This window comes from Pholcus phalangioides, unplaced genomic scaffold (genome assembly GCF_987345545.1).
Source record: "Pholcus phalangioides strain wild (caught in Gottingen) unplaced genomic scaffold, Ppha-v1.0 ptg000001l_1, whole genome shotgun sequence".
NCBI classification, from domain to species: domain Eukaryota; kingdom Metazoa; phylum Arthropoda; class Arachnida; order Araneae; family Pholcidae; genus Pholcus; species Pholcus phalangioides.
The window spans coordinates 14,128,537-14,152,296 of record NW_028301594.1 but is presented as its reverse complement, the minus strand read 5'-3'; the positions used below and the strand labels follow the sequence as shown (position 1 = coordinate 14,152,296).

Below are 23,760 nucleotides of genomic sequence, written 5' to 3'. Positions count from 1 at the left end.
CGGATTCTGCTCGAATCAGGGAGTTCTTTATGTAAAGTGAAGTTGTATGAGGAACGGAAAAAGCATCCTTTTATATAGTGGATATACGTACGTCCAATATCGCATATCGAAAAAAAGAGGGGTTTTTTTCACCTCTCTCTCCCATTTCTGTATATCCCCGTTATACTTTCAGATCCAATAACCTTCGAAGAGATCTTCGTATAAAGCATCACGGTACATATTTTTTTAATACTGGGAGTTTTCAAAATAGCAACCTAACATGAACCAAGTTTTTGTGCACATGTATAAACATCCATTTTTCTATCGTATTTCATATCATGCCATGCAAAGTCCCATCCATCGTAGTATGTGCTTGCAATGGGAACTTTGATAGCCAAATATGAAACCTAATCATATGTGACTGCTGGACAGTATCCATTAAGGGATTCAATAACCCAGGTATTTTTCTAGCGTGGGAAGACAGAGGTTTTCTTCGACCACCTGCTCATATTTCTTCCTTGAGACAGAGCGGTGGGCCATGATCTTTAGTTGGGAGGAGGAAGTAACCCAAGTTTATAAGACATCCACTTAGACCGAGGGCGTTCTCAAGTTTTGCGTGTGGAAAGCTCTTGTCAGATTTTTCCTTGCACAGTTATGAAAGGTACATGCCACAAAAATAATTTTCCAAGATATTCCTACCAGAAGAAATTTCCCCAAATGTTTAAAACACCAATAGGCGAGATTCAATGAAGGAAAGTCATTCGGAACGGACAATAGCATTGGTTAATTTGTCCTCGTATGTCAAAAATGACAGTGCCACGCCAAAAAAAAATTACCAAACAAATATGAAATGGCGTTGAAAATTTGTCGTAAAAATGTCTTCCTCCATGTTTGTATAGTAGTGTATATACTGTGGTTCCCACCTTCCAGGCGCAAATGCGAGCCGATCTCCCCGTTAAAAAGTCTCGCCACAGAGAACAACAGGCCTACAACAATACAATTATTCAATCATTACACTTCACTCATAGTTAGAAAACTTGATGGCAGATGGAAGCACTGCACACAACAAGCATTACACAGAAACAAATTTCACGTTAGGCTCACTACACATACACACGCATTCCAACATGCACCAATTCTTTAGAAGTTCCGCAGAGGAATATGGGCGAGGTGCATGTCTAGTTCAGTAGTAGTAGTAGTGTAGATATACTACTTAATATACAGGGTATTCTGCTAGTCCTATAACTCGATCCCTGTATAATTACTAATCAATCATTTGTCTTAGAGCTATGGTTGTAACTCAAAAACATACTCAAAATGTGTGTTCAGAAATCACCTTGCACTAGTTTTTATAATTGAATTCAAAATCGGCGAAAAGTTGGCAAAGAACACCATAAACTAAAAGACAAGCTCATTATGATCATCTTTCCCAAATCCTCCCCAATTTTTTTGAATTTGAATATCTCAGCATATATTGCACTTAGAAACAATTTTTTGGACACAGAAAAGAAAAGGCAACAACTTTCCAATGTGAAGTTTGAGGACGGAAACCGTATAAAATATTTTTTTTATTTCTTGACACACACTGTGTTTTCACTCTGAACACACTGAAAGTGGTTTCTGAACGGCTTTTGAGCATTTTCTAAATTGAAATCATACCTCTACGACAAACGGTTGGTGAGATAAAGGCCGCATTAGGACTTACAGGACACCCTGTATACAACTATAAATTTGATCCTATAATAATCAAAGTCCGACTTATGCTGGATACAAGTCGAAAATATGTATGGCTTTATGGAAGTGTTTTAATGAATTATTACAGCGTCCTATAATGAAAGGATTGTTTGGAATTTTTGTTTGGTCGGTGAATCTAGATAGCATAGAAATATACAGTTTACGTAATGAGTATTTTTGAAATAATGAAAACACCTATCTGGTCTATTCACCGACAGAAAATTCATCTACAAGAATTCATTGACGAAGAAATCCCAACGAAAAATCACTTTTGGGAATCTTAGATGTGGATTGGCAACATTCCGTTTTCACACTTCTTCAATCATTCAACGCTTGTGTATCTCACCCAGTAAATGCATATATTCTGATAAAAATGGCGTCTCCCTAAGAGGGTTTTTTTCTTCTGCTCTTTACAAAATGTGCTCATTTTGCATGTAGTTCTTTCAGAAACAAATTTTGGTTTTTTCAGACATGAAAATGGATTACGTGGGGAAACGCATTTCCCTTCCATAATCCATTATCCGCCGATAATTCGTAAACGGTGAGAGATAGAACTGAGTTGCTCGAGTGTTTTATATTCGATTTCTGTTCGTCATTGGCAGACTAGCTGCAATTCACCCTGTATATATAAGGTACCGTATTTTTCTGCGTATAATCCGCATGCGAAATTTAAAGAAAGAAAACAAAACAACGTATAAAATCCGCGGTGGCGTATTATGCACAGAAGTTAAGAAAAAATAATAAAAGCTGACCTTGTGTTTCAATAACCAATCCTTTAATACGCTAATTAAGGACATTTATTAACGAAACAATAGCATTATTTATACACACACAAAAAAAAAAAAATTACAGTTCAATAAAAAATTTTCAAATTCAGACACCCCAGAATACTCATCAGGCTAACAACATCATTTTCTGCAGATTTTCCGGAGCAGTAGATAATCCGTATTTTTTAATGTTCCAACACATTTTTAACAGATAATCGGCAGATTATGCAGAGAAAAATACGTACCATACAGTTTTCTACTCGACAAATTGTAATGGGAGAGAAAAATAGACAATGCTGAGAGAAAAGGAGAAAAATCAATAGCTAATCATAGTCTTACCAATAAAGTGTTTCTATGGGGGTGGGGGGGGGGGGGACAGAGAAAGAGTTTTCTCTCTCTCTAGAAATGTTTTCTTTCATCTACTCCAGGGCGAGATATCTCGCCCTTTCACATGAAGAGGTTGATAACAAGCTTATAGTTTAATAATAATTCACTGGAACCCACTCCCTCGTTTCGGCTAGCACACGACGGGTGTTGCGTTTTAAGTAAGCCGTATTTTCATCTTTATGAGCATGTGCGCACGAGCAATGACGGAAGGTCGAAAGTTAAGCAAATGAACAATACAAATATTCTCAGGTTTTTTCCCCTCTTTCCTACACCCAAACAAAATCCTTCCCTTTTACAAAATATGAGATTTTTTTCCATCATCAGAAAACGGTTTTTTTTTCCGAAAACTAATCGCATCAATCCATCATTCACGAAATCTCTTTGGCCTTGATCAGAGTAATCAGATCAGTCTCTTTTTTATGTATATATATATTCTGAACAGGAAATGATAACAAATGACGAAATAGTCGAACAATGAAAATTCCAGAGACAAAGTCAAACGGTTACCTGTATAGAAAAAAAAGGAGAAGAAAAACTATATCTTATACCGAACGTAATCCCTATACCATAGAATAGAGGAAAAAAATATTATATAAAATCAGAATCCAAAAATTTTTAAGAGATAAGGAAATCTCTCGAACATTTGTTATATTTTTCCTCCACCCCCGAAACTAAAGCAGGGGTAAAAAAACAGAATTGCGTTGCCTGGATCTGCAAGAAAAACATTCCGCCATCTTCGAAATAGTCTTAAGAGGAATTGTATATACATTTTGTTGGATTCTTTTCCATAGAAGGAAAGGTTTTTATTTTCTTTGCTTCTTGCCATAGATTTTTCGAGAAATCTTCAGAGTAACGATATTGGTGGCGTCTTTCTATTGTATGTGTGTGTATATTTCGTTACACATATGGATGGTACGCATATATATAGCAATATATATTGAAGGGAGAGACCTTAAGGGTGGTCCACATTGTCCCACCTTTTACTTTTCAAAGACCTTTGTCGTTTTCGTTTTTTTTTTTGTATTATTATTATACTTTCTTATGCGTCTAACATTTCTCTTTCTTCCGTCTCTAACTTTTTTTTATGAAGCGTTTGGAATTTTGATGAATTCCTTGAGAGTAAATCTTGGAGTCGGAAGTACTTGCAATATATTTCTCTATATATATATATATCAGGAAAAGTTGGATTTTTCATTTTTTCCCCCCTCTTCTGCTGAGGAATGTTAGGACATACTTTTGCTGTCTATAGGGCAATTGCGAAAAAGCGGGGGAAAAAAAGTAATGATTTTTTTATTCATTTTATATACGGGTCATGATGACTTTATGGAAATTTTTTGTTATTTGCTTGTATAGTAGTCCGCGAAACCGCCTTCGTTTTTGAGGAAGAGGGGAAGCACGCACTAGATGTCATTACAGAAAGTATCAAAGGTTCTTAACTTTTTTTCAGCTTCACGACCCATGTCACTGTTTTTCGAAGTAGTGACGCAATAAATACATTTATAACAGGACTGTAAGTGGATTTATGCGAGTACTTTAGTGAGTTTCCTTGCGAATTAAATTTAGGTCGTTGCCCAAGCTCAATAATCCCTAGCTGTAAGTGATTCTTATAACTCATCTCGGAAGTCTACTCGAATCATGTTTAGGTCGTCACCCATAGTTCAATAATCCCGTGCTGAAAGTGGATTTCATCTCACACGCCCCTGTAAGCCAAGTTTGTGTCGTGAATGATAGCTCAAGAATCCCTCTCCGTGTAAGTGGATTTCTACGACCCATCTCGGAAGTGCCTGTGACCCAATTTCAGTGAAGAACCCCTGCGATATAGATACTTCCTTAAATCACTTAGGTGATACATGGCACAAATCCAGGGCACTTAAGCGGCCCAGACACATTTCCAGATCACTTGGATCAGCGAAACATTTAGAGATCACTAAAGTGACTCTATGGAAGACTTATGAATCGGGAGAATGTTAGTTCAGGTGCCTACAAACTAACGAAAAGTTTTTCTCGTTTTTTTGGCGCACCGAGTACGATTCCATTAAGAATATTTCATATTTTTATGAAGTGTTGTTGATGACGAAAGCATCATCCAAACCCCTCTTCCCCCTTGTCATCAAAAGTCAGCAAATCGGAAACCCCTCCCCACCACCCCGATGCTGACGTAATATGTGAATGACCCCTTAGCAATAGCACGCCGCCCTATTACCTCAAAAGTAATTCATTACCATTTTATTTTACAAAAAGTGGGTTTGTCGTGACAAATCATTGTGGATCGTAACCGTAAATCCATGTAAATTTCGAGCATGCGTGTGTTCAGGTGCTGCCATCTGTCTTCTAAATACGAAAATGGTAACGAATGAATATGCCAATGTCTGCATTTGAACTTTTGTGTCACTATTTTTGAACAACTGATTTTTTTTTTTTTACAGAAAAGGCTTCAAAGATGACTTTTTTTTCGCATTTCAAACATTTTTGGTTATTGAAAGTTTCTTCTAAGACCAATCCAGACCAACCCCTTATCAGAAGTTTTTCGTGTCTTCTTCTGGTACTGCTCGTACTTTACAGCGCCTAACTTTTAATGAGGAAGGCCGTAAATGTCTGTCACATTGCGGTTTGTCGTATAGCTTATGATTTCTGTTAAGAAGTCTACTTCACGGGGACCTTCCTGTTATCGTGAGAGGGGGGGGGCGCTTAAACGATGGAGTACCGTTGTTTCCGATGCAGGTCACTTTGTCGAGTCCACTTCGACGTGGGATCGCGAAAAAAGGTCAAGGAACCATCTACTGTGTGCAGTCATTGGAGTTAGCACCTTATATTAAGTTTCTTACAAAGTGAAAAATGTCAGATATTGAACGGGAAATATGTAGTATTATTGTTGATGGATTCATATATATATATTTTGCTATTCATATATATGGATAAGCATTTAGAGAGGAGGTCTTTAAACCTTTTCCTTTTTTTTCCCCCTCAAATTGAAAGCACTGTTAATACGAAGCATCAGCAAAGAAAAAAAGAGTACATTCGTGACTACTCTCTCACGTATGAGAATATTATGCATCCTTCGTGAATGTAACTTGAATTAGATGATTTATGGGAATTTGGATAGAAATCTCATTTAAAAGCAGGAACATTTCGGGTGTTCAGGGCAGTTGTAAGTGCATATTGTAATAGAACAGGCATTTCCAACCCGTTGCTCGTGAGCACCACGATGCTCCCTAAAGCTCCCAGAGTGCCCGATGCTCGGGTTCGATTTCGTACTCGTGAGCACTTTGTCAACGTCCCACGTAGACACGTTGCACAAATTACATTGAAGGATTGAAATCATCCTGATTCCATGCATTGGTATATCAAACTTGCCGTAAGGGTGCTATTTTGATGATGGGTACAGGCAGTGCTCACGACTAGGAAAAGGTTGAAGACCTCTGTGGTAGAGCATGACATGTCTGATTGAAAGGTTCGTAAGTTAAACACGAAAGAGATCACCAAGGTTCTGCCGCTGTATTGCATGCTTGAAATGGTTTAGCTCTTTAAATAGACGTTTACTGCTGAAATGATGTTATCGGGTACATACAGTGTTATTCGAGAATTGTTTCTATTTTTTTTTAGGTCTTTTTCATCGTGCTATCATGCAAAGTGGATCAGCTCTCAGCTCCTGGGCAATAGCTCACGACGCTACGACTTACGGCCAGCAGATCGCCAGGACTCTCGGCTGCCCGACTACACAATCAGCTTCTTTCTTGGACTGCGTGCGTCAGAGGTCCGTGTCCGACATCCTCAAAGTTCAGATATCGGTCCCAGATTTTTTGACCAGTTTCGGACCGACCGTAGATGGCATCGTAATAGAAGAGGAGCCCGTGAGGCTGATGGAGAAATTCCCGGATGACCCTCAGTACGGGAGCTTCGACCTGATGTTCGGAGTGACGCGTGTAGAGTCTTATTTCTACATATCCGCTCACGAAGAGCGATACGGGATAGACACCGACAGAAGAGATAGGTTGCTAAGGACGTTAGTAAGGAACACTTTCTATTACCATCTTCAAGAAATATTTCTGACTATCGTTAATGAATACACCGACTGGACGAGGCCGATACAACACGCTATCAACGTCTTAGATGGGACTTTAGATGCTATCGGTGACGCTCTAGTCGTTGCTCCAGCCGTGAGATCGGCTAATTATCACTCCATCGGGTCCCACAAGACATTCTTCTACGTGTTCGGCTACCAGATCGAAGACGGCGACTTTCCTCAAAGACAAGGTTGCGTACACGGCGAGGATTTGCAGTTCGTTTTCGGGGCGCCCCTAGTTGGTACTCTATCCCACTTCTCACGGAACTACACGAGGGCCGAGATTGGTCTCGCAGAAGCAGTAATGTCGAATTGGGTCAATTTCGCAAGATATGGGTGAGTTTTGCGGAAATTCAATAACTGAACGATATACTTATTATTTATACTCAACACGCGCACAAGATGTAGGGTACACTGGATCACCGTTAATCCAAACAGTTCATAAATGTTGCATAATAAAAAGTTGGAGAAAACCCAACAAAAACACGCGCATAGTCCAGCTGGGACATAAGGGTCACTGCAATTCCTACAATTGTGCTGTTGTATTGCCCCATTCCCGTACAAGATTTTAGCAACAAATTGGGAAGATCTGTATTTGAAAATCAGCGATAAATCTGGTAACCTTGTCCGCACGTTAGAAAATGGAAGAAGAAGGGGAAAAATAGAAGAAAAAAAAAAGAAGAAGAATGAATAGAAAAGGAAAAACTGTATAATAGATTAAGTGTATAAGAGAGTATACAGTAGATTTCTCTTTTCACACTCACCCTATGTGTTCTCTTTCATTCTTACAAGTATATAGTAAAAAGATACATTATATGTTGGGAAAAAAATCAATAATAGAGAAATATAGAAAAGAATTGGGAGGAAAAAAACAACTTCGGTTTATAGAATTACAAAAAAAAAAAAAGCTTCACGATGTTCAAGAGAGAGTAAAGAAAGCGCAGAGAACTCTCTGGATACTGGATTTATTCCACTGGCATTTGAATGAAATATTTCGTTCGTGATCATAAAAGGATTAAGACAGCCCTGCCTATGCGGATTTCCACTCGATCAATCCAAGCAATATCCTTGTTTTTTAAAAAAAAGAATGATAAGCACTGCTTTCTCTTATCGGCTTCCTACACTTGTTGAATGCATCGACGTCTTGACGTGTGGGTCAAAGGGTTTTCACATGAAGCCAAAAGTAACCCCCCCCCCCCCCTTCAGATCATCGAAGATTTTTATTCACCCTGATTCCCCTATAATGTTTTTCTCAAAATAAGGTATTGACTCCTAATTCAATTATGTATCGTTCAAAGACGCTTTTTTAAGTACCAAGAGACTTCTCCCCCCTCCCCCGCTCCCCCAAGCATTTTTAGGTCCGTAGACCTTATCAGAATGATCTTTGTTGAACATGGTAATAAGGTTTGCAATTCTCATCTAATATGTTGGGATACCAGCTTTTATTAAACGTGTGGAAACAGGAGTGAACTCGCGGAAATTTGTCGTGCTAACGTAAAACTGACATCATAATGCTTGTTGTACAAATACGTACCAGTAACGAAATATTGTAACTCGCGCTATCCTTTTTCATCTAACATGTTCTCATAGTTAATTATATGTGTATATATATATAGTGATTAACATGAAGTTAAGTTTCTCTTGAGAGTCTCGTCATTGCTCACCTTAAATGCATAAAACGATCACGTTTAGAAAAATATTCTCTGTAATCAAAGAGATTCTGATCTAAATTAGTTCGGATTGGATAGCGTAGTTGTACTGTATAATGTCCTATAAACTGACGATACATTATCGCTCTCGAAATCAACATAATCTTTTCATGCACACTGTGATATTGAAATTAAAGTAAATATTCGATAAAACCTCTCATTTCCTGAATTCCAGTGATCCGAACTCACCGGTCATAGAACTTGATACAGGAGTTGACAAGCCAAAAGGAAGATTCGAGAAAATTATATGGCCTCAGTATGAGAACGTTCATCAGAAGTATCTATCGATAGGTAGGTTTTTCTTTCTTTGCAATTAGTTTATGGATCGTTTCCCACGCATTCAAATCTTCATCCGCGTTTTCCGTAATCATTGAAAATTAAAAAAAAAGGATGAAAACAAGGAAATTGGGTGGATTCAAAATATTCTTCCGGTTTCATAATGCATGTATAAGGGTGTTCGTCTAAAGTTCTGCTAATACTTTACCTAAAATATATACTAGAGGAGATGAATCTGTTTTAATTTTATTCAGATTTAACAACCAATACCCATTCTGTACCAGAGAGAATACAATGGTTATGAATTCATAATCAGGTTAATATACTCGTACATTGCTGCATATTCTGCTTAAAGACACGACTACTGTCTCCATGTAGAGTAGAAAAGTTATAGATAAGCGTACCTAACTTTTGTTCAAATAAAAACGATGATGGCGAGCTGCAGATAAAATGCACAGCATATTACGTAAAAGTCTAGGGTGCAACGAGCAATGTGGACGATTTTGCATGCAAAACATTACATTACACATTCGGTTAGAGTAGTAATTATTCAAGCAGAGAGAGTTGGCTGATCTTTCAATTCAAAGCAAGACCGAAATCAAAGATATTCATATCAGTCATCTTCGTCGATTGCCAACCACCATTCTTGATGCAGGTATTCGACGCTGAGGTACTGTCTACGTTCAACAAGGCAACTTGTCAGAGATTTTTGAAATACTACTGTTATGTCATCAAGACCATATTTATAAGGTATGGGAGAAATCGTGTCTCTACTAAGACAATCAAAAATTTGAAACATTTTTCACAAAGTTTTTGTAAACTCATTAAAATATCGAAAGGAAACACCGCCATTCGCTATCTCAATGGATTTCTGTTAAATTAAAATGTTTTTGAAAACTTTTAGGTTAGGCTCTTACAATTTCTCTTTAAGAGTTCACTGCCCCCCTTCCCCTGTAAACCCGGCGTGGCCCCTGCAAAGGTTAATCCTGCGTACGATCTTATGGAGAAAAGACATTTTAAGTTGTGTTCCACTTTCTCAAGAAATTTCCTGGATGAATAACCAATGTTCCTGTCAAGAAGTATCAGTTCTCTAACTAATTGCCTCTTAGAAGTTCTGTGACATCCATTCTACAGTCTGGACCTATAATCATGAGATTCAAATTTTTTTTTTACTTCCTCTAAAATCATTTGAGGACATTTCCATTTCAACATTACATTTTTCAATCGTCTCGTTTGAGATGAATCGCCACTTTGTATGCTGAGATTAGAGGCGTTGTGAAGAATTTTCTGCTATTTTGTTGCTATCACAACATGAAGCCTTTTTTTAAGAATGTCATATTCACGAGAAATTCGGTTCGCAGCCTTAATGGCCGAAGTATACGTTTATTTTATCATCGGGTACTTTCCACAAACAAATTAGTTAGACCTCCACTCATGAAAAGTGTCTTCTTTGTTGGCTTTTTACTGCTCTTATTATGTTGCTGTATTTTTGATATAGTTTAAATATTTATTCGGCGTCAATATTTTCTATGGCCATCTTTTCCAGCCATCTCGTTGAACAATTTGTCTGTTGTGGCCTCTGTATTTGTTAATTTGTATCATCACAATCACCGAAAACTAAGCAAATCGCTTTGTATATTGACTTCCATAGGGCAAGCTGTAGTATTTTTAGCCTCGGTATTCACGTCTTTACTTATTCTACCGAGAAAATAAAGTGTTTTTTTTTCGCTCTAAACGTCAGTCAACGTTTTCAAAGAACCGAAAGTGTTCGAATTTTGCTTTCTTCAACACTGAACGCGACCGTAAAGGGGAGAAACGTTTTCTCCTCTTTTTTTTTTTTTCCTGAAAAGCATCTGCACGAAGTTGAGTCGTTCACACAAATAAAAAGCTGTAAAATTTTACTGCCCATAAAATGGTAGGTTACTGCGTTGTTAAAACAGATTTTTCCACGTTTCGGTCGAACGGACGCTATACGGGCACAAAAACCCCTAAGATATATTGTAAATACATCTCCTTGTCTGTGTAAGAAAAAAATTCCCATTCAAAAAAGTCCCCATCCACGAAAACCCGTTCTGGCGAAACTACAATTCACTTTATATTTAACTGGATATACTGAATAGATCAGCCAAAAAGTGATGGCTGACTTATGGAAGAAATAAAAGTTTGGAATGCTGAAATATGTCCTGATTTACATCACTATTATTTCGTGAATTGCCATTAATCTTATAATTTCTTAAAGAATATAAAATACACAAATTTACAACGGGCGAAAGTAAAATTTAGTATGAAAATGTTTAGAAATCTTTTTTATTTAAAATGTATTACTTTTATAACAAAAGAACTGGCAAATTAAATTAGTAGCAAAGGGACACGAAGAGAGATGAACAGTGAACATTACTAATATTATGTTAGTTCTATCATATTTTTATTAATTAGTACTATTTCAATGCCGCAATATAAGATCACCAAAAGATCACGAAATAGCGGAGTACTTCTCTTTTTCCCTCAGCGAAAATTTTATGATTCACGTATTTTTCTTTTATGGGAGATAGATGGCAGTAAAATATTCAGACGTTTTATACAGTAGATCCAATGATATTGAATAACGGGAGAAGCAGGGAGATCTGTGGGAGGATAAGGGAATAATGAAGGAAAAAATGAACATCTTATCACGTAATCTATACGTCATTTCAAGAATTTCGTCTCAAAAAACCAACACAATAGCAATAATTCAAACTATACGCTTCTCCTCTCTCTTGGGCTCTACTAGGATTTCTTTTTTTCTCCCGGAAAGTACGGTGCATGTAAATCGTTTTAGTGGATGATGTAGTTTAACACTGGATGATTTTTGTTTGTCCAAAATTCATGAAAAATGAATGAGTAAATAGTAATACTTCCTCAGTGGATAATTGCTCCACGTAAGCAAACACGGTAAGAATGTATCGGGTTAAGACGCGGATATAATAATAAAATAATTGTAATAAAAAGAATTTTAGTAATTAATTGCATGTGCGGACTGTGTACATGCGATGTAACCCTGTAATTGACTACCATTGAAATATCCAGAGGAGAAAGATTTTGAAGGGTTAAATTAAGCAAATGAGAGGTATCCTGAATACTATTACATGCCAAAAAATTTATTGTCAATATGTAAAAAATATGGGATCTTGCAATTCAGGGGAACACACTATATTTATAGGATTTTCATAAATTTGAGTAGCATAAAAATGTGATTGTTCTTGTTTGCCAATTTTTTTTTCTATCGTTGGTGAAGAATGCACAGCAATATGTCTCTCCCGCACGTGGTTATTTCCCTCCAAAATGCGAGGGTGAAAAATCGTCGTTTACTTTGGCTCGTAGAAATAGGAAACAAGTTTACCTCAGAGGTCTTCTGCTGGTAATTATAGAAACTTCATAAACATACATGAAAATGGAATGTTCAGGAGTTGCTTGGAAGCATCAATTCCGAAACGAACTCAAAATCCAAAATGCGTTTGCTTGAAAAATAGAAGAAACTCATGTTATTTGAGGGCAACACGACGAAATAAAGGGTCAAGAAACAAGAATATTTTGCGTTACGTTTGTTCCAGGCAGCTACTTTGAATGAATGTAAAGAATAAAGTGTTGAATATCTGTATGAAATACATGTCATTCTTCGAATCAGAAATGTGTAAAAATAAATTTCCAGAAATTAATCAAAAATAAGTTTACTCTGCGAAATAATTCCATCCGTTGCATTCGTAAAAAATCCTGGATAACCAGCCCGAACCAACCAACCCGCTGAACTGAACTGCGCATTGGACAGCCTCTTAAGCCAGGTTTTCCTAGAAGCAGGTTTCTACAGCGCACGCAGCTTGAAAACGCTGATTGTTCAAAAAAACCAGAATTTCAAATTTTTAACCAATCAGCGTTTTCACGCTGCACACGAAGCAAAAGTTCTACTCCTAGGAAAACCCGGCTTTAGCTCAGCTAACGTCGTAAGAGCTATAAGCTGAGCTATAGCAGGCTGTCCACGCTCAGTCCCGTTCACGTTCATAGCTATGCTCTAAGTAAATGAATTACGTAAGAACGTAGCTGAGAATAGTAGAGCATTCGCTCGGAGAATGTTGGTGGTTCGATTACTTGCAGGGGAATGTGAATTTTCTTTCGAACTTCATCTTCATCTCCACTTATACAGGCTATTTTGTACTTCATATGAACAACAAAGAGTGACACCGTGTTTCTCTCCACATTACAGTATTTCGAATTTTACGGGCAAACAACTTTTTAGCACGTTTGCTTGCATTGTATAGGCTTGGTGCATTTAATAGTGTTGTTGTTGAGTGTCTGCTTTTAATCATCTATGTGTCGGTGACAGTAATTTCGAACCTAGGTTTTATGTTTGTGTGTCACCCATTTTTTTCCTATTATATTGAATTCGCGACGTCCGAGAGTTTGATTTCCATGTACCTTTCACGAAAAGAAAACTGAAAAAAAGGGATTTTTTTCTTCGTTCCCACAACAGTGAAGCATTTGTCTGACTATTCCCTCAGCCAAAAAACTTAACGAGACTGAAGTCCACATAAAGTTTTCATATGCACTTATAAATCAGAAATTTTGTCGATATTTGTGATTGAAATCCAGTGACTTATATCCCGATAACCACACTTCTACAGGTTTCGTTTCGACTCGAAATAAATTTATGGAGATATTGTTCGCACAGTATTTTAGTTGAAAGTAATTTGTGTGCATTTAGATGGCATTATCTTCTGTCTGGTTAGATAAACATACTTTTCCCAAAGAAAATATCCAAAATAATCCACGAAGAAGTAGATAAAAATGCGGTTTTTCCTCTCTCTCTCCCACTCTCCAGGGTAAGTATTAAGTAGGGCAGGAGAGGAAAATATAAAAAACACACACATACACGGCTATATCCTCGGAGCTAATATTCTTTTGTGCTTCTTCTTTAAGAGATCATGAGCTTGGGGGGAAAGAACTAAAGTGTACGCTGTAAGAAAACCCATGGAATCTTTCTCACCTGGTGGTCTTACTCGCTCACAGGACTTGCTCACTAGCCCAGAGCAAATCGACCACCAAAGCGTATGTTTTCTTTATGAAGGAAAAAGCAATGTATTCGGTAGGGATTTCCACCGTAATATACATGTATATATATTATATATATACATGTATATATATTATATATATATATATATATATACATAACACACGCACCGATCCGCATCGATTGTAGTTCGCTGGCTACTAATTCCAAGAAAATCGGTCATCTCTTCCTTAAGGACTGAATAAGTAGACGAAAAAAAAATAAGAATACGGGGGCGAGAGATGAGATATCCCTTATTTTAGCTCTACGTTTCGTATATAATTGATCTCATAAAATATGCGAGTATTTTGCGGGAATTTTATTTTTTTTTTTAACAGAAAATACGTAAGAATTTTTGTCCCTTTGATCCCGTACATTCTTTACGATAACGAGTGTGAATATGAAACGAATTCTTTCATAATCATTATTCTCTCAAAATACTTCGAAGGAAGATGATATAGATGAATGAAAAAAAGAGAAGGGGATTTTTGTAGAAATCATTAAAAGAGAGAAGGGTAAAAATCTTGTTTCTTTTTTTTTTTTAATATCATATATACAGCTGTAATGATGCGTCTTTGCTTCAAGGAAGATGAGATTCTTTTCCCAGGATTGTTAAGAACATTTCTATACGGAATGTAAGGTAAAAAAATTGAGATATTTATATAGGGATAAAATGTTCAAGATATTTTCCGTGAATGTTTTTGGTATAATGGAATTTAGGATTTTCGTAAACCGAAGCGTTGGAAATGTATTGACCATGTGACTGATCTGCCTGATCTTCACGTAAGGAAGTTAGATTTCTGAAATGATTCTCAGGTTTTTGCTTGACTTAATTCTGTGATTTTCAGTGGGTGCTACAGTACCTATGTTCTCTCTTTGCCCCCGACTCATATTTTGTGACTCTTATTGACCGGAATGCCACCGAAGCAAGGATAGTTACCTAGTGAAATGTGTTGCACAATTTCCACCCTTGATAAGCCATGTTTCAAAATGAGAAACATGGATTCCAGGCTCACATAGTTGCTATTATACATAGCCCTGCATGGATTCTACCAGCGGAATGATTGGAAATGTTCTCCAACTTTGAGCCGCAAATGCGATCAAGTCGAATGCGATCATTCGAAGAAAAAAAAGTTTTCTTGCCACAGAGACAAGACTTTTAAAACATGATATGCATGCATAACCCGAAAATCCAAGCAACTGTTATTTTCACCTTAAAATTATGGAAGTGCGATAGCAGTACCAGGGTGCCCGAGTGGCATGGTGGTAAGATGCTCGTCTGCCATCGTGAAGGTTGTTGTCAATGTCCCGAGTTCGAGCCCAAGGGAGGATATAGATAAGATATTTTCCCTAACGAATTCGAGGCGACCACCGATAGACAGCGCCTTCGCTTCCAACCCATCTCACTAATGGCAGTAAATTGCAATATAGCGATGTGGCCGGAGTTGGTGTTTGGTGAAGTAGCAGTACCAGTAAAACGCGAAACACTCATAACTATTAAAACATGAATACGTTACGACCACCAGCGCACAACCTTTCCAACATGCGCCTATTCATTAGGAATTTCGGAGAGGAATTTATACGAGGTGCATGTGCGGTTTAGCAGAAGTAGTAATATATTAATAGTTATCGGAACTGCCACTCTAATATTGTACTACATCAAGTGCATGTATAGTAAATATGATTATTTACTTCAGATGTATGTGAAATTTGTAGTAGTAGTAGTTTTATGTGAAAGCGAAGCTTTCGGTCGTCTGGGCATCGTGATGGAATCGCTTCACAAGGTTTCATTTTCGAACCTAGTTGATGGCACATAGGAGGTCAGCTGAACTCGTTTTTCCATTGGTTTCCACCTTCGATACACGATTACGTTCAGGTCTCCTATTCAAAAAGTCTGCTGAATCGGAATTATCTGAATTCATATTCACAGTAGACTTTTTTTTAAAAACAGCTTATATATTCGTATATCGAAATTGGAAAAACCGCAAAAAGAAAAGGTCTTTTTGCAGAGAGAAAGCATATTTTCGTCATGATCCTTACAAAACACGAAACTTCAGGCATTTATGACTTTCACTTCAAAATATGGATGTCAGATGGCAGCACTACTGGAGCACAAAACACCCCGAATTCTGATAACATAGATACGTCGGGGCCATACATACTTTCACAACACAAATTCTAAGGTGTTCGTTATAGTTCGTTACAAAGCATGAATGAGAACTCTTTCAAAAATGTCTCTCCACGGAATTTCAACGTGATTCTTCTACTCTATCGATGTCTTGATATTAGAATTCTTCTATCGTGATAAACACGGAAATTCAGGCATCCGTTATTGTCTCTTGCAATATGGAACACGGATAGCAGCATTTTTCAAATACGAAACACGCATAACTTTGGCTTCATAAATCATTTGAAGCTCTACACATAGATGCGAATGCCACAATCTCTTGCTTGCTTGATTCATTCCAATTCCCCTGAAAAGAATCTTTACGAGGGGAATGTCCTGTTTAACAGTAATATGTAAAATTACAAATTCTTATCATATTTTTTTTTTATTATAATATTTGTTATTTGTTAGAGTATAATTTTCTTTCAATCGTCGAGGGCCCAATTTTCGTGTGCTTCCCAGCACATGCAAGACGTTGATCACGATGGATGCGCATTGTCTAAAACGAAATGACCACGAATTTATATGTTTTGAACGTATAATGGTTCATGCGTCTCGCACGTCATCTTGATCGAAGGCATCAAACCACAATCTTAACCCATTCTGCTAGCCAAAAAGAGTAAACCATGACAACTATTGATTGCAATGTTTTTTACGGCACCAACTCTCACGAATGCACACATGCGAATAATTTAAACTACGGAATATGCATAGCATCTCCTAGGAAAAAGTCCTCGTATAAAAATTACAATCTTAAAGGCGTTAAAATGTTTATGAATATTTAGATATAGCGATATTTTCTTTGATACACACGCTAAGAACTCATTATTCCTGAAAACTTTTGTTATTTCAAACGTATCCCGAGGGAGGATATGATTCGAAACACGTTGATACTTATGTGTGTGATATGCATTCTATTTGAATGATATGCTGAAAAGATTTAAAATATCTTCAAAGTGATTTTGAGGATTATTTTTTGTCAACGATTTTGATATTTTCGAAGAAAAATTTAATAGTGTTGTGATCTTTCGAATATTTGGTTGTTGATGAGAATGGTGCGGGGGATTCGTCAAAACACGTGCTCCGTCATATTTATCCAAGTCTCATTAGAATTCATAGGTGAAGTGCATATTTCTTCTTCAAATAATTTCAAGCAATCTAATCCGGCAGACAGATTGTATTTATGTATATCGTCCCTCTCATCCCAAAGGAACAAATTTCCAAAATTTCCAAAAATGGGAAATGACGTTTATGCAAATACAAACGCCTTAACTGACAAAATGTACAACGAGGTGGCTGAAAAAAGATGCCCATGAAAAATACGGTTAGCGAATATATGTTTCTAAACTATATCAGTGCTACAGCAGCCCAATAAGAGCAATAAAAAACCAATATTTATGATAAAATACGAACATAATACTCATGAAAAATTATGATTGTCTTATCTAAGTATGGGTAGCTTCTTCATTTATCCCAAAATATCGGGTTTATCGTATTTCTTTTTAAACTTGTCAATTATGTTAGAATCCACGACCCCCGGAGGCAAGCTATTCCATTGATTGGCAACCCTATTAAAAAAACCTTGCCACATTAACACTGGGGGGGGGGGGAGTTAGTTACTAAACGATACTTATACCCGCACCCTCCTTGTCGGAGAGTTGCGTGATAGTATATAAATAACTCATGTTCCATCCTATCCATTCCGTTGAAAATTTTAAACACTTCAATCATATCCCCCCGACACATGTGCTCTTCCAATGTAAACATATTCAAATAAATCAAGTCTCTCTCTTCATTTAAAAAATCCTGCTTATATTCCACAAGGGGCAGAGCGGGGCCATGTTGGGTGTTATTGCTTGTGGTCCTTTGCGTGAGTCGCAGGTCCTGTGGCGCGATGCCGGCCGGAGTTCGGCCCGTGGTCTTGGTGGCTGCCGCTGTGGTAGTCGAGTGGTTATAGTGACAGTCTCGCATCGCGAGGATCCGGGTTCAAACCCCCGTCGCAGCAGCGGCGGTTGGCTGAAGTTGGTTTTCTGCGGTTCCTAAAGTCTCGTCACAGAGAGCATCACGCCTACGATGGCGTGTTCTATTATGGGGGGGGGGCGATATTATTACTCTAATGGTGTGATAGTATAAAAGCATTTGGCAGGGAGCAACAATCAGGAGGGGGGGGGGGGGCTCGTTCGGATTTCACAAAATCAGAATTATTTCGATTATCGCAAAACCTTTTATTTTCTTCGCCAAGAAGATACTCTTATCGCTTTTTATCCAGGAAATATTCTCAGAAGTGTATAAAGATGGTTTCAATCCCAAAACTCCGTTGAATGACTTTTCACAGTTGAAAAGTCTCGCCACAGAGATCAACAGGCCTACACCGCTAAAATCATCAATCATTACACTTACAGTTAGAAAAATTGATGGCAGCATGGCGGCACTACACATAACAAGCATTACACAGAAACAAACCTCACGTTATGTACTCAACACATACACTCACATTCCGGCATGTACTAATTCGTTAGAAATTCCGTAAAGGTATGTGTACGAGGTGCATTTGTACGCGGTTAATTAGTAGTAGTATAATATTCAGTATGAAACAGATCGTCTCCTTCATTCCAAAACCCGACAATGCAAATTCTAATCAGCTGGTTGGACGCCAGCAATCTACGTTTTGCTTGATACGTGTATGTGTATCCCTATTGAAACACATATTAGAAAGCATTTTACGAAACTAACTTCCATAGAGTAACATTGGCAGAGTAAGCATTCAAAAACGTCATTTCCTACGTTCTTTCCCCCCCCCCCCCAAAGACATTGCACATTCGTGCATGAGGAAGACGATATAGTGTATGAACATATCGGTGGTAATAAAATTTATTAAATCCCTTAACCGTATATTTTTAAGATCATGAATTTATTATCTCATCGGTTTAAAGTTCGGTTAAATTTTTTTTTTCCAGCTCGAATTTTTGTCACTTCAAAGTTCAAACAGAGAATATTCGTGCTGAGTTTAATTCCAGACAAAATTTTTCATGTTCATCGAAAGTACCTCTTGAGAAGACTCTTTTAAAATTAGTTCTCACGAAGATTTATAATTCTCGTTTACTTTAAAACGATGATTGAGCTAATGAATAATGATATGGCGCGTCTGGTTTTTCGCGCAAGTTTTAAAGATATGATATTTATGGCCACACAAAATGGTTCGCGTAATTTTCAACCTGGAAAGTCGAACTGTGAAAAAACAACAACGTAATTGAAGTTGTTATTTCCAAGACAAATTACCTGAAATATCTGAACCTTCAGGAATTGAACCTTCAGTGAACCTTCAATATGAATCATCATAATAATTTGATTTCAACGGACTAGATGATGAATTTTTCTTCATTCATGTAAGATTTCAATTTGTCAGGCTGGTGCGGGCTTCCTTATGGGGTGACCATATGATTCTTGTTCATCCTGTATTTTTTAGTTGTTGTGCCTTTATCCCCACTTTCTAGTTAAAATGTCCCGTTTTTTGTTTCTGTATTTTAGACGAAGCTATCTTAAATTTTGATTCTTAACTGAAAGCTAGGGTTAAGATTATTTTCATAGCTTACTGTTTTTCAATGTAATTGTTTAACTCACAAAAACTTGAGATGTTCGCCATCTTTTTTTTTTCGGGAAAATGTATTTTAATCCAATGTCATTTACACATGGTGTTAATTATTTTAGAGTTTTAACGACTGTTCCAATAATTAGCAATTTCGAATCTTCAGCAATTTTTTCGCAACATTTGGTGATGTACGGTTTTTTCGTATTTATGAATCTAATTTTCCGTATTTGTTTCGGGGAGAAATGGTCAGCCTTATGCAACATTAATGCATAAATGCGACATTAATGAAAATAGTTATTTCAGATATTTGTCACGTTAAGCATGTTTTACTGCATTTTTGCGTGCATTACTGCGCTGCGTGTAATACAGTACCTTAATAAAATCCATTTCAGTCTCCCATTTTAAAATGAGAGCCGACAACAGGCACACTTTTAAAATATTACTTACATAACATGAAAATTGAAGCATCTATCATCTTCACTTCGAAATATGGAAGCCAGCTGGCAGCACCACCAACAACAAGCACAACTCTGACAACATAGATACGTTTGAAGCTACACCTGCACTCAAAACACACATTTCGACGTTTATCAATTAGTTAGAAATTCCACAGAGGAATGTGCACGAGGTGCATGTACGCACAATTAGTATAAGCATTTTTGTCCACTGCGATTCACAGTAACGATTCATTTCGCGCCTTCAATAATAATTGGCAACTGTCAAGTGATAATTATTCATGGTGACATGATACCTCATGTTTCGCTATATTTAGTATCATAATTTTTCCGACATTCGAGCCGAATTAAAATTTCCACGAAGTCCACGGGCCACTCAGTCAAACCGCAGTATCCTAGGTTATTAAACCAGGTTTCCCCCAAGTTTATTGAATACTTTTATGTTTCTTTCATTTTGAATTTTTTTTTATTTACTTACAAATAACTTTCTTTCATTAATTAATTGATTAATTCCTCTAGTCAATTATTTCTTTTGTTAAATTTGAAATTTGTCCCGATAATTCTGAAATTATTTTTTCACTTATTTTAAATTTACATTAACTATGAAATTACATCTTTCAAAAATTGTTAATTTTTCTTCATGAATAATTACTTTGTACAATTTTGAAAAAAATAACTGGGCAATTCTGAAATTAATATTGCCAATTCTGAAGTTAATCTTCGCGATCCTGCAATTAATATTTACAATTCTGAAATTAATATTTACAATTCTGAAATTAATATTTACAATTCTGAAATTAATATTTACAATTCTGAAATTAATATTTACAATTCTGAAATTAATATTTACAATTCTGAAATTAATATTTACAATTCTGAAATTAATCTTCGTAATTCTGAATATTATTTACATCAGTAATTCTGCAGTTATTTTTCTTTCACTTATTATGTAACTATTTATTCATTAAGTATAAATTTTCAACAATTATGAAATTATTTTTTGAAATTGTTTTAAAATTGCTTCTTTCATTAAAGTGTTTTTCAGTGCTCCTGTAAATTCTGTAATTGTGTATACCTTTTGGATGTCGAATTTGGCCACTCGAGATATGTAGCTTATAAAGAAACCATACGCCTCAAAAACTGTTTTGGCCCGCGGGCCATGGGTTGAAGATCCTTGCTTTAGGCTATAATAAGGTTTTATTAGAAGAAGCCGCAAATTTTTATGTCAACTGGTTGATTAGTTATTAAATTTTAGGAGTTCTGTCTATGACATCGCAATTCATATTTGTAAATATTGCGGTCTGATGCTATTCTCTTCCTTTTGTGCTTTAAACATCCTTGCCATGTAGTTTAGCAAACATTTTGTGTTGTATTCCAGGTATGAAACCAAAAGTCCGTGATCACTACCACGCTCACCGTCTGTCTTTCTGGCTGAACTTGTTCCCGCAACTGCACATCTCGAATCCGATCAACCTCGCACCCGAGCATCATCTTCTCGAGGACCACAATAACAAGCATTCTTATGACGGCGTCGTCAGGCTCGTTCCTTTCACGAACCCCAACGGCAACAAGACGTACGCTGCGGCTGCACCGCCTAGCCCGACGGTGGCCGGAACGTGGAACGGAACCAGGAATCGACCGAACGTCTTGCTGAATTCCCTGAGGCCCACGAATCACCAACACGGTGGGGACAGAGTCTTACCGACGACGGTCATCAACATCACCGATTCTCTAGCGGTGGTTATGCATCAGAGTACATTCTCGACGGCTTTGAGCGTCACCATCGCCGTCGGGTGCTCTCTTCTCATTCTCAACATCGTCATTTTTGCTGGAATCTATTACCAGAGGGATAAGAACCGTCAGGAGGAGAAAATGCAAAAGAGGAACTACACGGTAAGTTGTGAACAGTTTATAGCCTCGTTTACATGTACAAGATTGGGGGGGGGGGTGTCGCTTTGATGATTATTTCCCGCATGGCAACTTTTTTCCTCATGTGGAAAAAAGGAAAGACAAAGATCTGTCAAATGAATCCCATCTTTGTTGCGGAATAATAGTGGGTGACTCCGACGTCCTCTCCCATAATCCTTTGTGCCGCGAAAACTACTGTAAGCTCCTTCGTCAGCCATCTTGAACCAACCACTTCCGTTCAACCCACTTAACCAGTGACGACTTCCGGTAGGAAGAGGGGGAATACCGGCATAAACTAAACGCTATGTAAACGGGTTGTAGCGAAAATCCCTGTTACGAGTAACTTCCCGGGATATATTATTGCACATATAAACGGGGCTTATGGCGAAAAAACAAATTATACGTAAGTATAAACTCTCTTCCCGTTTCGTGGTAGGAAATTTTAAGGAGAAAAAACTAAAATTTTTGGTTGATTTTTTTTTTTACTTCTTTTCTTTTCACAATTTCTTCTCAAGCCACCTTTTTGACAGTTATCCTGTTGAAATTTTCATTCGTGTGAAAATAGTTTCCAATGAAAGTACAGCAAAACAAAGTAGATTGCTTCAGCGAAATGAATTTCGATTGTATTAGCGGAATGAATTAGTTTGCATTAGCAAAATAAACGTAATATACGTGTTATAAAATAATACTAATATACGTGTTATAAAATAATACTAATATACGTGTTATAAAATAATACTAATATACATGTTATAAAATAATAATAATATACATGTTATAAAATAACTACGCTCGAAGAAGGTCCGCCTACAAACGCTGGATTACTGAAAGGGACGGAATAGCGTTCGGTCCGATTATCAAGAGTAGAGTCTACTGTATTTACAAATCGCACTATACAGGGTGCATAACACACAGGATATATGGAATTTTGATGGTGAACCGTTTATTCTAGAGGTACACTTTAAATTATAAAAAGTATCCAAATAACGTGTAGTACTCAGATATGTCATTAATGTTTCGGGGGGGTTGTACAGTTATTAAAATAAAAAATTAGTTTTTTATAGTCCCCGCGTGCCCTAAAACTGAATGAGAAAGTTGTTTGCCCTGCCTCCCCTGATCCCAACAAAAAAAAACAACTCATGTTTCTAAGTGAAATGCTCACTGAGATATTGGAATTCGAAAAACGCAGGGAAATTAGGAAAAAAAAACAGCTCTAAATGCGGAAAACCGTTTTACCCGCATTTAACGCTTTTTCTCCAAACTTTCATCCGTTTTTCGAATTCGAATATCTCAGTAAAGATTGCACCTGAAATCATGGATTATTTTCCTTCTTTTTTTTTTTTGTCATCAGGAGAGACAGGGAAATAGTTTTCAACTGGGTTCTTGAGCATAGGTGTCCATTTAAAAGTTAAAATTTTTATTTTAATAGCAACACAAACCCATTCTAACATGAATGCAATATTACTACACGTTATTTGGATACTTTTTCAAACTGGAAGTATACCTCAAGAATCAAGGGTTCGCCAGCAAAATGCCATACATCCTGTTTGCTATGCATTCTGTATACTGTGTTTAAAAAATTAAACGAATTAAATTTCTATGGTATTTGAGACTTGACGTGCTAGTCGTTGTAACGAAAAGGTTGT

General features: G+C 37.0%; 1 protein-coding gene across 1 annotated transcript in view; it reads left to right on the top strand.

Moving 5' to 3' along the window:
* LOC149089923 (neuroligin-4, X-linked-like) overlaps positions 1–23,760 on the top strand; it is a 146,950-nt gene that overhangs the window by 96,688 nt on the left and 26,502 nt on the right. The window contains exons 4-6 of the mRNA XM_089231066.1: positions 6,471–7,266; positions 8,815–8,930; positions 21,585–22,099. Of these exons, the coding sequence (XP_089087192.1) occupies positions 6,471–7,266; positions 8,815–8,930; positions 21,585–22,099 (1,427 nt within the window). The remainder of the gene's footprint in view (positions 1–6,470; positions 7,267–8,814; positions 8,931–21,584; positions 22,100–23,760) is intronic.